Here is a 15,877-nt window from a genome sequence, read left to right as displayed (position 1 = left end):
AACTCTAGTGTTCAACAGTGTCTGGCAGATGGCAGGCATGGAAAAGTCTCTTTTTGGTCTTTCAGAAAATTCTGTCTACCAAGCAACCTTCCTCAATTAATAGTAGATTCTTTTCCCAGGAAGGGCATTTAAAATTAAAAAATCTCTTGGGGCAAAAGCTCTCGATCTAATCTGGCACTTATAATTAAAGATGGCTCAACTATTCACAGTGCACACTTAGGCACACAAATATGCGCCTCCAAACTCAGAGGGTTTCAACTTCCCTTAACATTCTCCAGGGAGGGGTCCATCAACCTTTGACCTCTTAGACCTCTTGAGAAAAGTGAGAGTGGGATACATGAGGCAGCCTGTGCAAAGGACACGGAGATCTTCCCCTGAAAGATTCAAGGCATATCCCTCCCCTGCATACCCGAGTCCAGACGATGGGCAAGCCTGGGCTTTATAGACAGAACAGGCCACAGAGAATGTACAGTGGGGCAGGCTCCATACCCTGAATCTCACATGGTCCCTAAAGCAGTGCCAGGAGTGATTCCTGAGTAGAGTTAGGAGTAAGTTCTTGAGCAATGCCAGGTGTGAGCCCCTCTCCCCAACCCCCCAAAGTTCCTAGCACTTTTCCACTGTCATTTCAACAACATACGGTGATGCTTCTTTCTAGGACCAAAGCTGATGGTGATGGAATCCAGTGCACCCCACTTTTCTGGATGGGCAAAAAGCCCCCTCATGACTAAACCCACACTCCACAGATCGTGATGTATTCTTTTTTAGGGGTGACATCAAACTTCCCTCCGAAGTGACAAGAGCGACTCAGTTGCTGCATTCCCAGCACTGGCTGTAGGTGCCTGGGAACAGACCCAAGTGCCAGGAGCAAGGGTCTCCCCCATTTCTATGCCTTGGCCAAAACCAAGGCTCTCTCCCGCCTCCCCATCACCAAACACTGGTGTCAACAGACAAAGCCATATCAAGTGGATCTACGTGGGGTGGGGTGGTGGTAGCTCAAGCCTCAGGGCATGGAACCTGCAACACAAGGACCCAGGGTTCCTATTCTAATAAAACACTAGGGGGAAAGATAGCACAGGGGAAGGGTGTTTGCTTTGCATGCGTTGCCCAACCCAAGACAGACCTAGGTTCCATTTCTGCCATCCCATATGGTCCCCTAAGTCTGCCAGGGGCGATTTCTGAGCCAGGAGTAACCCCCTGGGCGCTGCTGGGTGTGACCCAAACACAAAAAAAGGAAGGAAGGAAGGAAGGAAGGAAGGAAGGAAGGAAGGAAGGAAGGAAGGAAGGAAGGAAGGAAGGAAGGGAAAAGAAAGAAGGAAGGAAGGAAGACGAAAGGAAGGAAGGAAGGAAGGAAGGAAAAGAAAGAAAGAAGGAAGGAAGGAAAAGAAAGAGAAGAAAGGAAGGAAGGAAGGAAGGAAGGAAGGAAGGAAGGAAGGGAAAAAAGAAAGAAGGAAGGAAGGAAAAGAAAGAGAAGGAAGGAAGGAAGGAAGGAAGGAAGGAAGGAAGGAAGGAAGGAAGGAAGGAAAAGAAAACACTAGCACAAGAGCGCACCCCCAAATCATTGCAGCTCTCCAAGTTCAAAGGTGGGGAGTGGAAGGCAGGCCACGGACACTGCAGGGCCTATGGTCAGTGGGTACAAGAGTTTACCCGGTGGGTTCCATTCCCTCTTCTAGGGTGGGGAGGGAGAAAGGGAGGGCGGGAGGGAGGGAGAGGGAAGGAAGGAAGGAAGGAAGGAAGGAAGGAAGGAAGGAAGGAAGGAAGGAAGGAAGGAAGGAAGGGAAAAGAAAGAAGGAAGGAAGAAGGAAGGAAGGAAGGAAGGAAGGAAGGAAGGAAGGAAGGAAGGAAGGAAGGAAGGAAGGGAAAAGAAAGAAAGGAGGAAGGAAAAGAAAGAGAAGGAAGGAAGGAAGGGAAAAAGAAAGAAGGAAGGAAGGAAAAGAAAGAGAAGGAAGGAAGGAAGGAAGGAAGGAAGGAAGGAAGGAAGGAAGGAAGGAAGGAAAGAAAAGAAAACACTAGCACAAGAGCGCACCCCCAAATCATTGCAGCTCTCCAAGTTCAAAGGTGGGGAGTGGAAGGCAGGCCACGGACACTGCAGGGCCTAGGGTCAGTGGGTACAAGAGCTTACCCGGCGGGTTCCATTCCCTCTTCCAGGGTGGGAAAGATTCGTCTACTTACTGGGAGGCAGGGGCACTTGGGGAGGGGTGGGGGGGGAGAAACACCCCGGAACCCTGAGACAACTTGGAATAAATGAATGAATGAATGCAAGCAGGCATGCAGAGCATCAAATCACAGCCACCATTCATAGCGGGCGCGAGAAAAAAAAAAAATGGCAGGGCTGTCGAGGATCAACTTCTTCTCGGGTCTTCTAGATGCTCATGACAAGACGATCCGTTGTTCTTGACCTTTGGGGGGCGAGAGCCTCGCAAAGCACGTCCTGGGGGGGTGGTGGAGACGAACCCCACAATGGGGATGGGAGGCCTGTGGGGGGGTGGGGTGGAGGGGGAGCAGCAGAGAGACGCCACTGGGGAAGAAAACACTGTGGAGCAGAAGAAACAGGAGCAACGAGTGTGTGTGTGTTGGGGGGGGGGGTCCCCAAGGCCTCCCTGGGCAGCTACTCAAGTCCCGGGGGGCCGCTTCCTCCGAGAGGCCCGCCGGGCCCTGCAGGGCAATGCAGGCCGCTCGGGGCTTTGGGACGTACCTGGCCCACTTGCTCCGTGGCATCGGCCAGGATGCCGTAGTTGCGGTAAAGCTCCTCCACGGTCGGCATGGCGAGGCTGTGCAAGCCCCGAGCGTCGTCCAAGTCGCCGGGGCCGCCCCCGACGTCGTCGCCCGAGCGCTGTGCTCCCAGCCGCCCCCGGAAGCTTTCTGCCAGCAGCTGCCGCCCGCCAGTGGCGCCTCTTCGGTCCCCAGCGCGCGTCCGAGGCTCCGCCCCTTACGTCGACGTAAAAGACGCGCGCGTCAAGAGCGGCCTCGCACGTCCGGAAGCGCGCTTCTAGAGCAATACGTGGCGCCCTCTAAAGGTCGGAGGTGCGAAGAACGGCCAGCATCAACCTTAAGGTGTGCTCTAGGGCTGGAGATAGCATGGAAGTAGAGCATGCAGAAGGACGATGGTTCGAATCCCGGCATCCCATATGGTCCCCTGAGCCTGCCAGGAGTGATTTCTGAGCTTAGAGCCAGGAGGAACCCCTGAGCGCTCCCCGGTGTGACCAAAAACCAAAAAAAAAAAAAAAAAAAAAAAGGTGTGCTCTAGTTTAGACTAGATCACAAAAAGGTTGTTTTTTGTTTGTTTTGTTTTGTTTTGTTTTGTTTTGTTTTCTGTGAGAGCTCTTTCTGGGTTCAATCAATCCTTGGTCCCGGTTGGCTTCTTCTTCTTTCCCGGGTGTTCCTCCCACCCACCCCCTAGTATGATCTAGACTTCCAAGCACCGCAGGAAATGCTGTCCCGTTCCCCCCCCCCCCAATATGAAAGAGACAATAGGGTTTTATATTGTCTCCTGCTTTACTTTTTCTGGGTTTGGCTTTATTTATTGTTTCGGAGACATCTTCTTGAGGTGTCCTAGGGCTATTTTCACTCCTGCCTGAATTTTTTTTTAAACTTCTGTGCTTTTTTTTTCCTATAGAAGTTTTCCTTTATTTCAGATATAATTACTTTATTTAAGCTCTGTGATTACAGAATTGTTCATGATTAAGTTTCTGTCATACAATGTACACTACCCTTCAGTAGTACACTTTTTCTGCCACCAATGTCCCCAGTTTTTCTCCCAACCACTTACCTACCCACCACTCCTGTATTTGGGGCAGGCATTTTGCTTCTCTCTCTGTCTCCCTCTCTGTCTCTCTCTGTCTCTCACTCTCTCTGTCTCTCTGTCTCTCCCTCTCCTTTCTGACAGTATAGTTTACACTATAGAAGTGTTTAAAGGAAGGGCAAGATGTTTCATGTTCTCCATTCAACACTGGAGAGGTCTGCTGGGTTTTTTGTTTATTTCTTTGTTGGGTCACACCCAGAAGTGCTCAGGGATTACTTTTTTTTTTTTTTTTTTTTTGGATTTGGGGTCACACCTGGCAGCGCTCAGGGGTTACTCCTGGCTCTGCACTCAAAAATCGCTCCTGCTGGGCTCTGGGGACCATATAGGATGCCAGGAATTGAACCACTGTCTGTCCTGGGTTGACCACGTGCAAGGCAAACCTTCCAGAAAGGCAACTCTGCAGAGGGAAGGTCACAAGCCAGATTATTTAGAACTAGAAACAGGATGTCTTGACCTTTAAGTTGATTGACTTGTCTAGAGTGTTTCATCATGTCCTTTTATGTCTAGATGTCTAGTATATTGTGGTTTATAGAGCATTGGGGTCTACATCATTAGTGTTGGGATAGAAACTTAAATAGCAATTTACCTTTGTTAGCCTTAGGTTGACAAAATGGAGTCCCTTCTGCTCTAGGCTTCACATTTCCTCCTCCTCTCTTGGACCCGAGTCAAATCTTTGACTCTCCTTAAGGTCCCTTCATCCCCATTCCTATCTATTGGCACATACTGGGTCCTTAGCACAGTCATCTTAACTGTACTTATGCATGCTTGAATAAAATGAGTGAAGATCTTGTGGAGCATAATCAAAAACTCCAAACAAATCAAGTAAGTTAACATTTAGGAGAGGGATTCCCGGGGTGACAGTTTGACCCACAAACCCTTTATTCACACTCTAGGCAAGAGTCCAAGTATAGTCCACAAGCAAATGGAGGTGTTTATTCCAGCCAGTCATCTTGTGGTCACTGCTGTCAGCAGGAGTACCAACGATCTGCATTCTGCCCAAGTTCTGGAAGCTGAGTCAATTGAATCTGCAGGGGGGGGTCCTGTTGTGTATGTAAACATTTTATGTGATTATTATGTTACTGACCCTACCCTGATCGGTGATTGTGCCCTACCCTAGGGTGTGACCTGGCATTCTGCCCCCAACCTAGGGTGGTACCTGATTCTGCTTCCACCATTAGGTGGTATCTGATCCCATCATTGGGTGGTACCTGATTCTGGGGGATAAAAACAAGGGTCTGTGGAAGGCGAAAGGCTTTTTTGCTGGAACTTAGGCTGAGACTTTGGACTTCAATCTTGTCCACTGAATAAAGCTAATATTTCCACAAAAAAGGGGGGGATAAAAACAAGAGTCTGTGGAAGGCGAAAGGCTTTTGGCTGGAACTTATGCTGAGTCTTTGGACTTCAGTCTTGTCCACCGAATAAAGCTAATATTTCCACAAGCCTGACTGTCTGCGAGCTGTTTACCCGCCGTTTCACCTCAGAACCGTCGGCTGGACAGTGTGGCAGACGCGTGTTCCGAGCTGGAGGGGAAAGACCTCATCAGTCAACCTCTTCAGGGGCTGACTTGCAACAGGGTCCTTCTTGGGGTCCTTCTCATCTGGGTGGGTGATTCCCCACCTAGAGGAACAAGGCAGTTCCTGCGTCTTCTTCAATCCTGCAACTTTAACAGCTACTGGGGTGGGAAGAAAAAATAACATAGAGCCTTAGAATTTAGTTGCCTGAAGAGATGGGCTATGAGGGTTAATACCCTCCCTATATTGGGTCCAACAGAAATGCCTTCCATGCCTGGTGTTAGTTCTTTTACCCTTAACTTTACCAGAGGAAGCCAAAATCTTTGCTCTTTCTTTTTTTTTGGGGGGGGGGTATTTTGGGCCACACCCGTTTTGATGCTCAGGGGTTACTCCTGGCTAAGCGCTCAGAAATTGCCCCTGCCTTGGGGGGACCATATGGAACTTGGGGGGCTGAAACCGCAGTCCGTTCCTTGTAGCGCTTGCAAGGCAGACACCTTACCTCTAAGCATCACCTCACCGGCCCCAATCTTTGCTCTTTCATTCCTTCTACCACCCAGCCTCTTTAAATGTTTGTGTCCAGTTCATTCTTTCTACTTGCCCTGACTTCTGAGATAGACAGTTACAGTGTAATTTCCAATTGATGTCAATTTACTCAACTTTGTTGAGTTCACCTACCTCGAGGAGGTCTCTGCTCCAGGCTTCACAATATTCATTTGTTTATCTACTTCCTCAAATCATTAAATTTCTTTTCTTATAACACCATGACTTACCAAGTTGTCCAATGCATTTATTTTGGCATTAAATTTTCAAACACTAATTCCATCACTAGTGTGACCGTCTTTTCATCTATGTCCCTAATTTCACACCCACTAAGCTACCAGGATCAACCCATGCAAAGCATACACTCCAGTCCTATGAGACCCGCTCTCTTTGGTGCTTGGGCCACACACAGAATTTCTCAAGGACTACTCCAACTGAGCATTCAGGGATCACTATCAGTGGTGCTCAGGAAACAACTAGTATGGGAGATCAAACCCAGGCTTCCTTCAGGCAAAGCTTGCTCCAGCTGTTGAACCATTTTTCAGGAAACTTGTCTGGTACTCTTGGCACATGTAAATTGGTTCCTATTTTTTGTTATTACACAGATAAATGGGTGATTTATTTTAAACAACATTTACATGCAAGATCTGTGCTCCAGTTCTTTGGGTCATTTGCCTAGCCACAGTCAAGTAACATTAAGTTCCTTCATTGTTCCTTTCTGTATCATCCAGTTTTTTAATATAATTTTGTAGACTGGTACATATTTCCTCTCTTAGTATTTAATCCATGAATCAGGGTTATTTTTGCCAACCCTCCCCTTTATTCTTGCAAAGCAAAAACTAAGTCCCAGAAAGGAGAACTGATTGGCTCATTCCAGTCAAATGACTGTCCCAGGGCACATAGCTCAGTAGCAGAGCATTTGACTTGTAGTCTGTGGCCTTGGGTTTGATCCCTATCACTACTTGGTCCCCCCATATATAGCTAGAAGCCTTGAGTACTGCCAGGGTGGTGTTGATGGCCCAAGCTGAACTAAAGCAGCATTATATTGTCAGAGCTGAGCACTGAATCATCCAACTTGTAGATTGTGACTGGGAATGATCCCCAGGCTCTCTGAGCATAGATTGGGAAACTCATCTCCCAAACCCAAGAGAAAAACAAAGTCTTACAGAGTACTCACAGCTGCAGGGAATGTTGTAGGAGGCTGGGCCATAAAGAGAACCCTTTGGGATATAATTCAAGCATCATCTTGCCAATGGAAATGTTCAAAGGGTCTTGAAATTCCATTCTATCATGCTCAGTGACTGAGTGGAAATTGCGTTTTGGGTCTTCATTCAACAGGTATTTATTGACATTCTATTCTAGAATGTAACAGAGTCAAATAGGGGTGGTGGTGCAACAATAAACAAAATACACAAACAAAATGGAAATGATTTAGGGATCAGAGATAGTACAGTGGGTAGGATGCTTGCTTTGCACACTTCTCAGTATAGTTTTCACTCCAGATGATCCCTGATGATCTCTCCTGATCTCTCCAGATCACTCCAGATCACCCCTGGTGATCACTTCAGATGATCCCTGAGCTCTTCCAGGAATAATTCCTGAGTTTAGAGCTAGGAGGAAGCCCTGAGAACATTTGGGTATTGCCCAAACACCAAACAAGCAACCTCAAGACCACCACCACCACCACCACCACCACCACCACCACCACCACCACCACCACCACCACCACCACCACCACCACCACCATCCCACTACCACCCACCACCACCATTTAAAAAAAAAGAAATACAAAAACAGCCAAAAAGAGAAATATAGAGGAACCGGAGAGATAGCACAGTGGCGTTTGCCTTGTAAGCAGCCAATCCAGGACCAAAGGTGGTTGGTTCGAATCCCGGTGTCCCATATGGTCCCCCGTGCCTGCCAGGAGCTATTTCTGAGCAGACAGCCAGGAGTAACGCCGGGTGTGGCCCAAAACAAACAAACAAACAAACAAAAAAAGAGAAATATAGAAATGTGGTTTTATAGAGGGCTGGAAAGATAGCACAGCAGTAGAGTATTTGCCTTGCTTGCAACTGAACCAATATGGATGGTGGTTCGAATTCCAGCATCCCATATGATCCGTGTATCTGCCAGGATTGACTTTTGAGAGCAGAACCAGCAGAGCCAAAACCTGAGTGCAGCTGGATGTGACCCAAACAAACAAACAAACAAATAAGAAACAATAAATGTGGTTTAAAAATTTGAAATCATCACTAATGAAACCTTTGGACTCCATATAGGATCATATGGAGTAGTTGGGGACCAAACCTAGGTCTTCAGTGTGCAAGTCAAAAAATGTGAAATCATCACTAAGACCAGCCACCGCTGCTATGGACTAGCTGAACCAAGAACATGATCAGAATCAGCCTCCAGAAATTGAAAGAGACCAGGCTAGAGTTTACTCTTTTCCTGGAAATCTCCCAAAGGCTCCTCTTCCCCCCAACTTTATATTTTTCATTCTAACATTCTTTTTTCTTTCTGGCCTGCATGGCAGCTTGTATACACCACTAGCAGATGCTAAAACTGAAATTATTAATGTTCAATAAGTGCTATATAATTAATAATTGAGCTGGATGGGGCTGGATGGTGATGGATGCCATTCCGGGCCACGTGGCTTCACAACCCCATTCAGCCGGTAAGTCCCAGGCCCAGGTGAATGGCGTAAACAAACTCACAAGCAGGCAGACCTCAGGAAGCATTATCTTTATTCATGCCCTAGCCACCAAATGTGTGTGGCCTACTCATAACCTTTCAAGCATTCAGCCATTCTAGGCTTGCCCTGCATCTTATCCTCTTTCAGCCATCTTCCTCAAAGCGCCCAGAAGGGCCAAAAGGCAAAGACCCTTAATCCCCTGGCTTCCGGGTTTATCTACCTATTCCAAGACCCCTCCCAGGAATGGGCCGGGTCTTGCAGGTAAGGTCACACCTATTATCCGGTTCCCAAGACCCCTCCCAGAAATGGGTGTGTCTCAGATAGGTACCCTACAAGTAATTAAAACCCAAACCAAGGAATATGCAAATCAAACTTTTCTCATCAATGTTTATTAAAGAAATTGCTTAGAGATTAGGTTTACAATTGTATCTTTGAAATTTTCCTTCTTTTGCTTTTTTTGGTTTTGTTTTGCTTTGTTTTTGTGCCACACCTGGCAGCTCTCATGGGTTACTCCTGGCTCTGTGCTCAGAAGTCACTCCTGGCATGCTCAAGGGACCATATGGGATGCTGTAGATTAATCCAAGTTGGCCACATGGAAGGTAAACACCCTACCTGCTGTACTATCTCTCTGGCCCCTAAATTTTTCTTTTTCTTTTCTTTTCTATTTGTTTGGGTCACACCCACTAGTGTTCAGAATTTTCTTCTGACTCTTTACTTAGGGATCAATTCTGGGTGGTGCTTAGAGTGTAAGAAACAAGATTTTCGAGATCCTGGCTTCCGGCTCTCTCTCTCTATCCTCTCTTGAGCTGGAGGCTAGCTCTAGCCGGCATGGGGTTGGGGGAGACCCCATGTGGAAAGCCTTCTCCCTAACTTGGGTGCGCTGGGAGCCTTGATAGGCTCCCAGCCTTCCCCTCTTCTGCCCCCGGCCTCCAGGCCTTCTGGGGTGGCAGCCCAGGCGGCCAGAAATGGTCGGTCCTAACTTGGGGTGTGCTGAGATTTGCTCGGTTGCACTAAGTTTGTCACTGGCAATTTCTGACCACTCTGCATATGAAGAAACCGCGCGGGGGCGCGCACTGCTTGTATTAAGAGTATTCCTTATCTTCATGTTGTTTTGCGTATCCAGAATGTCCATTTTGTATTCTGCCCTTTTCCACACCCCTTCAAAGCTCATTTTTACTCCGTAACTCTCTCACCCAAACATCACTAACCCACATTACTCTTTTTAACTTCAGTATTGCACAATCCTAATCACAGTCCTAAGCCGTGCATTGTGTGTAACAACCCTGAACTGTTTCAAAAGACATAAAATGGACACGTATGTCTTTAGAATATTTTGTTTTTCCCTGACAACTATAAGTCTTACTAAATATTTTCTTATACAATGACGATTCTAACCACCTTTTATCTTCTCTTTATGAGCTGTTCAACAAGGAATTTTGGTGAAAGAGTCCCCCAGTTTAATGCTTATGATAGAACCATGTCATGGGGATTATTGGACTTGTTCTTATGTCCCCCATATGCAGCAATAACGCCACGTGGCATCGCTCCTTTTTTGCATAGGCACATTAAAATGAGAAAATACTATACATACAAATAAGATCCTATCTAATAGAGATTGGAATACACAAATCTTGTAGTGCAAAGGGACCTTACACCTGAACATTGACATAATGACCTGGCACAGGCCTCAGAAGAAAGGGTATTTTCCATTCACCCTTAACCAGGGAAGCCATCCATGAAACATCCAGGTTTGTCTATAACGTCACCTGGAAGCAATCCTCTACCACGGAAGACCCTACCACTGCTCAGACATCGACCTGCTCAAAGAGACTTCCCTTAACACTGAGAAGACTAACAACAACAACCTGCTTACAGGACAGGGCTTCCTGCATTGCCCTTTCATGGTGAGGTGAACGAGAAGACGCTCCACATCATGACTTCAATGTAGGATATGCAGATTCCAGGATCTTTAATACAAGAAACATGATACCAACAACAGAGACTGTGTGAAAAGTGTGTTGGCACTATGGACAATGTCATGGATTGGACAATAACTTGCCTGGAGCCTAGAGTTGGACTTATGCCAGGAAACTTAAGGGTTAGAATCTCTTTGTATTTAGGCCAAGGTTATTCCTTTCCATGCTTCTCATATTTTGGTGGGCCTATGCAAACCTCAATTGCCACTCTAACACCGTTTTTACTGTGCTCCTTTGACTCTAATCCTTAAAAAAACCCACTTAAAATTTGAGGTTAACTTAAGCTAATATGCATGTACATGGAAATGTAAAAAATACTATGCCTCTAATGTTTAAGGAGTTACGTAAGTTTTATGGCTTTAGATTGCCTTGTGTGGTGAAATATTATAATGTGTTACAATCTGGGGACTTGAGGGACAAAGTAATTGTACATGGATTCTGTTTTATCTATCTTAACGTTCTTTGGCTGAAAGTTCAAAGTTAAGATATAAGCAAGGGGACTTCTTCTGAGAATTATGTTATGGGTGATTATCCTTCCACTGTAACTTTACCTTGTCCTCTTTCTTTGCATCTTTGTTCTCATAATTCAAAATAAAAAAAAAAAGAAAAAAGATTTTCCTCTTGCCCCCCCACCCCAAGTCCATGATGAGAACGCTAGTCTAAGACAAGCCCAAACCCTAGTGAGATTGTACTTTTCCATTCCTAGCTGAAGACAGAGAAAGAGTTAACTCAGAAATAAAACCAAAGTTAGTGTGTCCTTCAACAAGGAAGTAGGTTTTGAGTGAGCTCGGAATGTTCAATCTGAGAAAGGCTCCCTTAACAACCAAAGTTTGAATCAGAATAACCCTTGACAGCTAGGGTCTGAATCTGAGTATCCCTGACAAACAGGGTTCGAATCAGAGTATCCCTAGATAACCAAGGTCTGAATCAGAATATCCCTAGACAACCAAGGTTTGAATCGAAGCAATCTAGACAACCAAAGTGGAGCCAAAAACAATCAGTGATTAAGACATCTATACAATGTAATGATTGTTCTGTTAAAGTTCTGTTAATGCTTGCCATTTCTATATAAACGACTTGAAGATTTGACTCAGGGTCCTTGCCAAAATTCTCTTATAGGATGCAGCTCAGACCTTGTATAACCAAACAAGCTCCCTTTTGCACCTTGCATTATCAGAGGTGGTCTCTGACTCTCAACGCCAGGTGTCAATTTGAACCCTAACAAGGGGACTATGTGTTTGGTGCTGGAGATTGAACCAGGTTGAATCCATGCAAAATGAGCACCTTTATACCTGAACTAATTTTCTGGGGTCATACAGTTTTGCTTGGGGGTACTTTCCATTGGCACCAGGGGCCACCAGGATCTACACCTCATGATACTGAGAAGGGCTATGTAAATGCCAAAGATAGAATTCAGAACCCATAATGCCAGGGATGTACTCTAGCCCTTTGAGATATCTCTCTGACTCCTTTTATTTTTATTTTACTAATTTACTTTATTTTTTATTATTCTTTTGTTTGGGGGCCCTATCTGGTAGTACTCAGGATTTATTCTCATCTCTGTCCTCAAAGATTACTCATTTCTGGTGGTGCTCAAGAATAAGGGTGCCAGGGATCAAACACAGGTTTCCTATGTACAAGGCATGTGTCCTACTCTCTGTATTGTTTCTCCAACCCCTGCATTTCTGTCTTTTTTTTTAAAAAAATTCCTTCTTCCTTATCTTCCCTCTCTTCAGCTCCCTAACCATCATGTGGCTTTTGTTCTAGTCAATTGTGATATTTGGGGTGCTGTGACTATCTTGGGATATCTATCTTGGAATATACTAATCAATAGATTTTGGAATTTTGAAATGAAGTTGAATTGTTGAGCTTTCTGTTAAATATATATTAAGAGACTTAAAGTATCAACCCAACTCCATTATGCTTTCCTTGCTTTGTACTTTGGATCTGTCTGAGTGATTATATTCTTTTTAGTTTGTTTTGTTTTGGGGCCACACCCAGTGGCTGGCACTCACGTTACTCCTGGCTCTGTGTTCAGAAGTCACTCTTGGCAGTCTAGGGGGACCATATGGGATGCTGGGGATCAAATCCAGCTTGGCTTCATGCAAGGCAAATGCCCTACCTGCTGTGCTGTATCTCTAGCCCCAGAGCAATTACATTCTGAGAGCTTTTGGTGGGACCTAATATTTGTCTTCCAAGAAGGCTTTTAAATTCCAGCAGGAAAAAAAGAGCATGACTCTCTTGAGAAAGAGAATGCTTAAGGACTGGCTGGGTCTTAATGGAACTAATGATGATAATGACAGCACATATCCATTGAGTGTTTACCATGTGCTTACTAGCATGTGTGTTACAGTAATAGCTCACCCTATGGGGTGGTAGCTTTCTGCCAGGCAGTTCCAAGTAGTTAAGCTTCAACTTTTTCATTGCAAGTGCATTTATTGGGTGGCTCCTTGGTCGTGAGGTCACTTTGCCATAGAGGATAAAATTGGACTGGAGAGATTGGTACAGCAGAGAAAGGAGTTTGCCTTTCATATGGTCCCCTGATCATCCCTGACCATATATATAAGAGAAAGCCCTGAATGATGACCCCAAACAAACTATATATGTATATAAATATAAACATATAGAAAAAGGATACACTGGGGCCAGTGAGGTGGCGCTAGAGGTAAGGTGTCTGCCTTGCAAGCGCTAGCCAAGGAAGGACTGCGGTTCGATCCCCTGGCGTCCTATATGGTCCCCCCAAGCTGGGGGCAATTTCTGAGTGCTTAGCCAGGAAAAACCCCTGAGCATCAAACGGCCCCCCAAAAAAAACAAAAACAAAAATGAAAACAAAAAAAGAAAAAAAAGAAAAAGGAAAGGATACATTCATAAGAAAAAATAGATTATCTTTCTGTTTCATCCATTAACATGCCTACTCTTGGGGGTCTGAGCAGTGGCGCAAGCAGAAGGCATCTACCTTGCATGCACTAGCCTGGGACAGACCGTGGTTCGATCCCCCACTGTCCCATATGGTCCCCCAAGCCAGGAGCAATTTCTTTTTCTTTCTTTTTTTTTTTTTTTTTGTGGTTTTTTGGGTCACACCCGGCAGTGCTCAGGGGTTATTTCTGGCTCCAGGCTCAGAAACTGCTCCTGGAAGGCACAGGGGACCATATGGGGCGCCGGGATTCGAACCGATGACCTCCTGCATGAAAGGCAGGAGCTCCATGCTATCTCTCCAAGCCTTAGCTCCATGCTATCTCTCCGGCCCCCGCCAGGAGCAATTTCTGAGTACGTAACCAGGAGTAACCCCTGAGCGTCACCGGTGTGGCTCAAAAACCAAAAAAAAAAAAAAAAAAAAAAAAACAAAAACAAAACAAAAAAAACCAAACAAACCAAAAAAAAAAAAAACAAAAAAAAACACCAAAAAAACAAAAAAAAAAAAAACAAAAACACATGTCTACTCCTGGCTCTAAGTTCGGGGATCACTCCTAGAAGGATTTAAAAGATAATATGTGATTCTGGGGGATTGAACTGGGTCAGTTTTGCCTACTGTACAATTTCCCCATCCCACCCTCTCTTTTTTTTTTTTTGTTTTTGGGCCACACCCATTAACGCTCAGAAGTTGCTCCTGGCTTGGGGGACCATACGGGACACCGGGGGATCGAACTGCGGTCCGTCCAAGGCTAGCGCAGGCAAGGCAGGCACCTTACCTCTTGAGCCACCGCCCGGCCCCCATCCCACCCTCTTTTAAAAGAAGAATCTGCAGGGGCCAGAGAGATAGCATGAACATAAGGCGTTTGTGTTTCATACAGAAGGTCAGTGGTTCAAATCCCCTGAGCCTGCCAGGAGCGATTTCTGAGCGTAGAGCCAGGAGTAGCCCCTGAAAGCCGCCGGGTGTGACCCAAAAACAAAAAACAAACAAGCAAACAAAAAAGAATATGCAAATAAGTCATTTCTAGATGGTTCCACAGACTTGAGAGTATGTTTTGCTCTCTGACCACCCCTGACTGTAAGAGCCTTGCAAGGAGTAGCTCCAAGAATGGTTGTGACCTAAAACATTAACCAAAAATGAGTAATCTTCTTTCTTTCTTTCTTTCTTTCTTTCTTTCTTTCTTTCTTTCTTTCTTTCTTGTTTCTTTCTTTCTTTCTTTCTTTTTTCTTTCTTTCTTTCTTTCTTTTCTTTCTTTCTTTTCTTTCTTTCTTTCTTTCTTTCTTTCTTTCTTTCTTTCTTTCTTTCCTTTCTTTCTTTCTCTTCTTTCTTTCTTTCTTCTTTCTTTCTTTCTTTCTTTTTCTTTCTCTCTCCTCTCTCTCTTCTCTCTTCTTTCCTTTCTTTCTTTCTTCTTTCTTTTCCTTTCTTTCTTTTCTTTCTTTCTTTCTCTTCTTTCTTTCTTTCTTTCTTTTTTCTTTCTATTCTTTCTTCCTTTCTTTCCTTCCTTCCTTCTTCCTTCCTCTCTCCTTCCTTCCTTCCTTCCTTCCTTCCTTCCTTCTTCCTTCCTTCCTTCCTTTCCTTCCTTCCCTCCCTCCCTCCCTCCCCTCCCTCCCCCTCCCTCCCTCCCTCCCTCCCTCCCTTCCCTTTCTTTCTTTCTTTCTTTCCTTTCTTTCTTTCTTTCTTTCTTTCTTTCTTTCTCTTTCCTTTCTTTCTTTTCTTCTTTCTTTCTTTCTTTCTTTCTTTCTTATTTTTTTTTCTTTTTGGTTTTGGGTCACACTCGGCACCGTTCAGGGGTTACTCCTGGCTCTATGCTCAGAAATTGCCCCTGGCAGGCTTAGGGGACCATATGGGATGTGGGGATTCAAACCAATGACCTTCTGCATGAAAGGCAAACGCCTTACCTCCATGCTATCTCTCCAGCCTCTTCTTTCTTTTATTTGAAATAGATCTCCATGAGTAGTTTAAAAATTTTAATTAAATAAATTCTTTACTTGAATCATCATGAGATACAGTTACAAAGTTGTTCATGATTGAGTTTGAGTCATACAATGTGCCAATACCATCTCTTCACCAGTGCACATTTCCCACTACCAATGTCCCCAGTTTCCCTTCCCACAGCCCTCCTCCCTGCCTGCCTTTACGGCAGACATTTTTCTTCTCTCTTTCTGTTTTAGTACCCCCCCCCCAATTTAGACACTATGATTTGCAATATTGTTGTTTCAGGAGTATCATGCCTTTTACTTCATCTCCTTAGCAACCAGTTTTTGTCCAGAGTGATCATTTCCAACTATTATTGTCGTGTTATTATGATTATTGTAGTAGTATTATTGTAGTATTATAGTAGTCCCTTCTCTACCCTCACTGCACTCCTCTGCTCTTTGGGAAAAATCTTCCTATCATGGACCAGTCTATTTGGTCCTCATCAACAAGAGTAATTTCTATATGAACATT

The 15,877-nt window shown here is 45.0% G+C and overlaps 1 protein-coding gene across 2 annotated transcripts in view; it reads right to left on the bottom strand.

Moving 5' to 3' along the window:
• Positions 1-2,855, bottom strand: part of API5 (apoptosis inhibitor 5) — a 40,829-nt gene extending 37,974 nt beyond the window's left edge. For both annotated transcript variants that reach the window (XM_049779664.1, XM_049779666.1), the window contains exon 1: positions 2,693-2,855. In XM_049779664.1, coding sequence (XP_049635621.1) covers positions 2,693-2,761 — 69 coding nt within the window. In that variant the 5' untranslated portion in view covers positions 2,762-2,855. The remainder of the gene's footprint in view (positions 1-2,692) is intronic.
• Positions 2,856-15,877: the final 13,022 nt, after the last annotated feature.

Source organism: Suncus etruscus, chromosome 9 (genome assembly GCF_024139225.1).
Source record: "Suncus etruscus isolate mSunEtr1 chromosome 9, mSunEtr1.pri.cur, whole genome shotgun sequence".
Lineage (NCBI taxonomy): Eukaryota > Metazoa > Chordata > Mammalia > Eulipotyphla > Soricidae > Suncus > Suncus etruscus.
The sequence above is the reverse complement of the archived record's forward strand: the minus strand, read 5'-3'. Positions and strand labels throughout refer to the sequence as shown.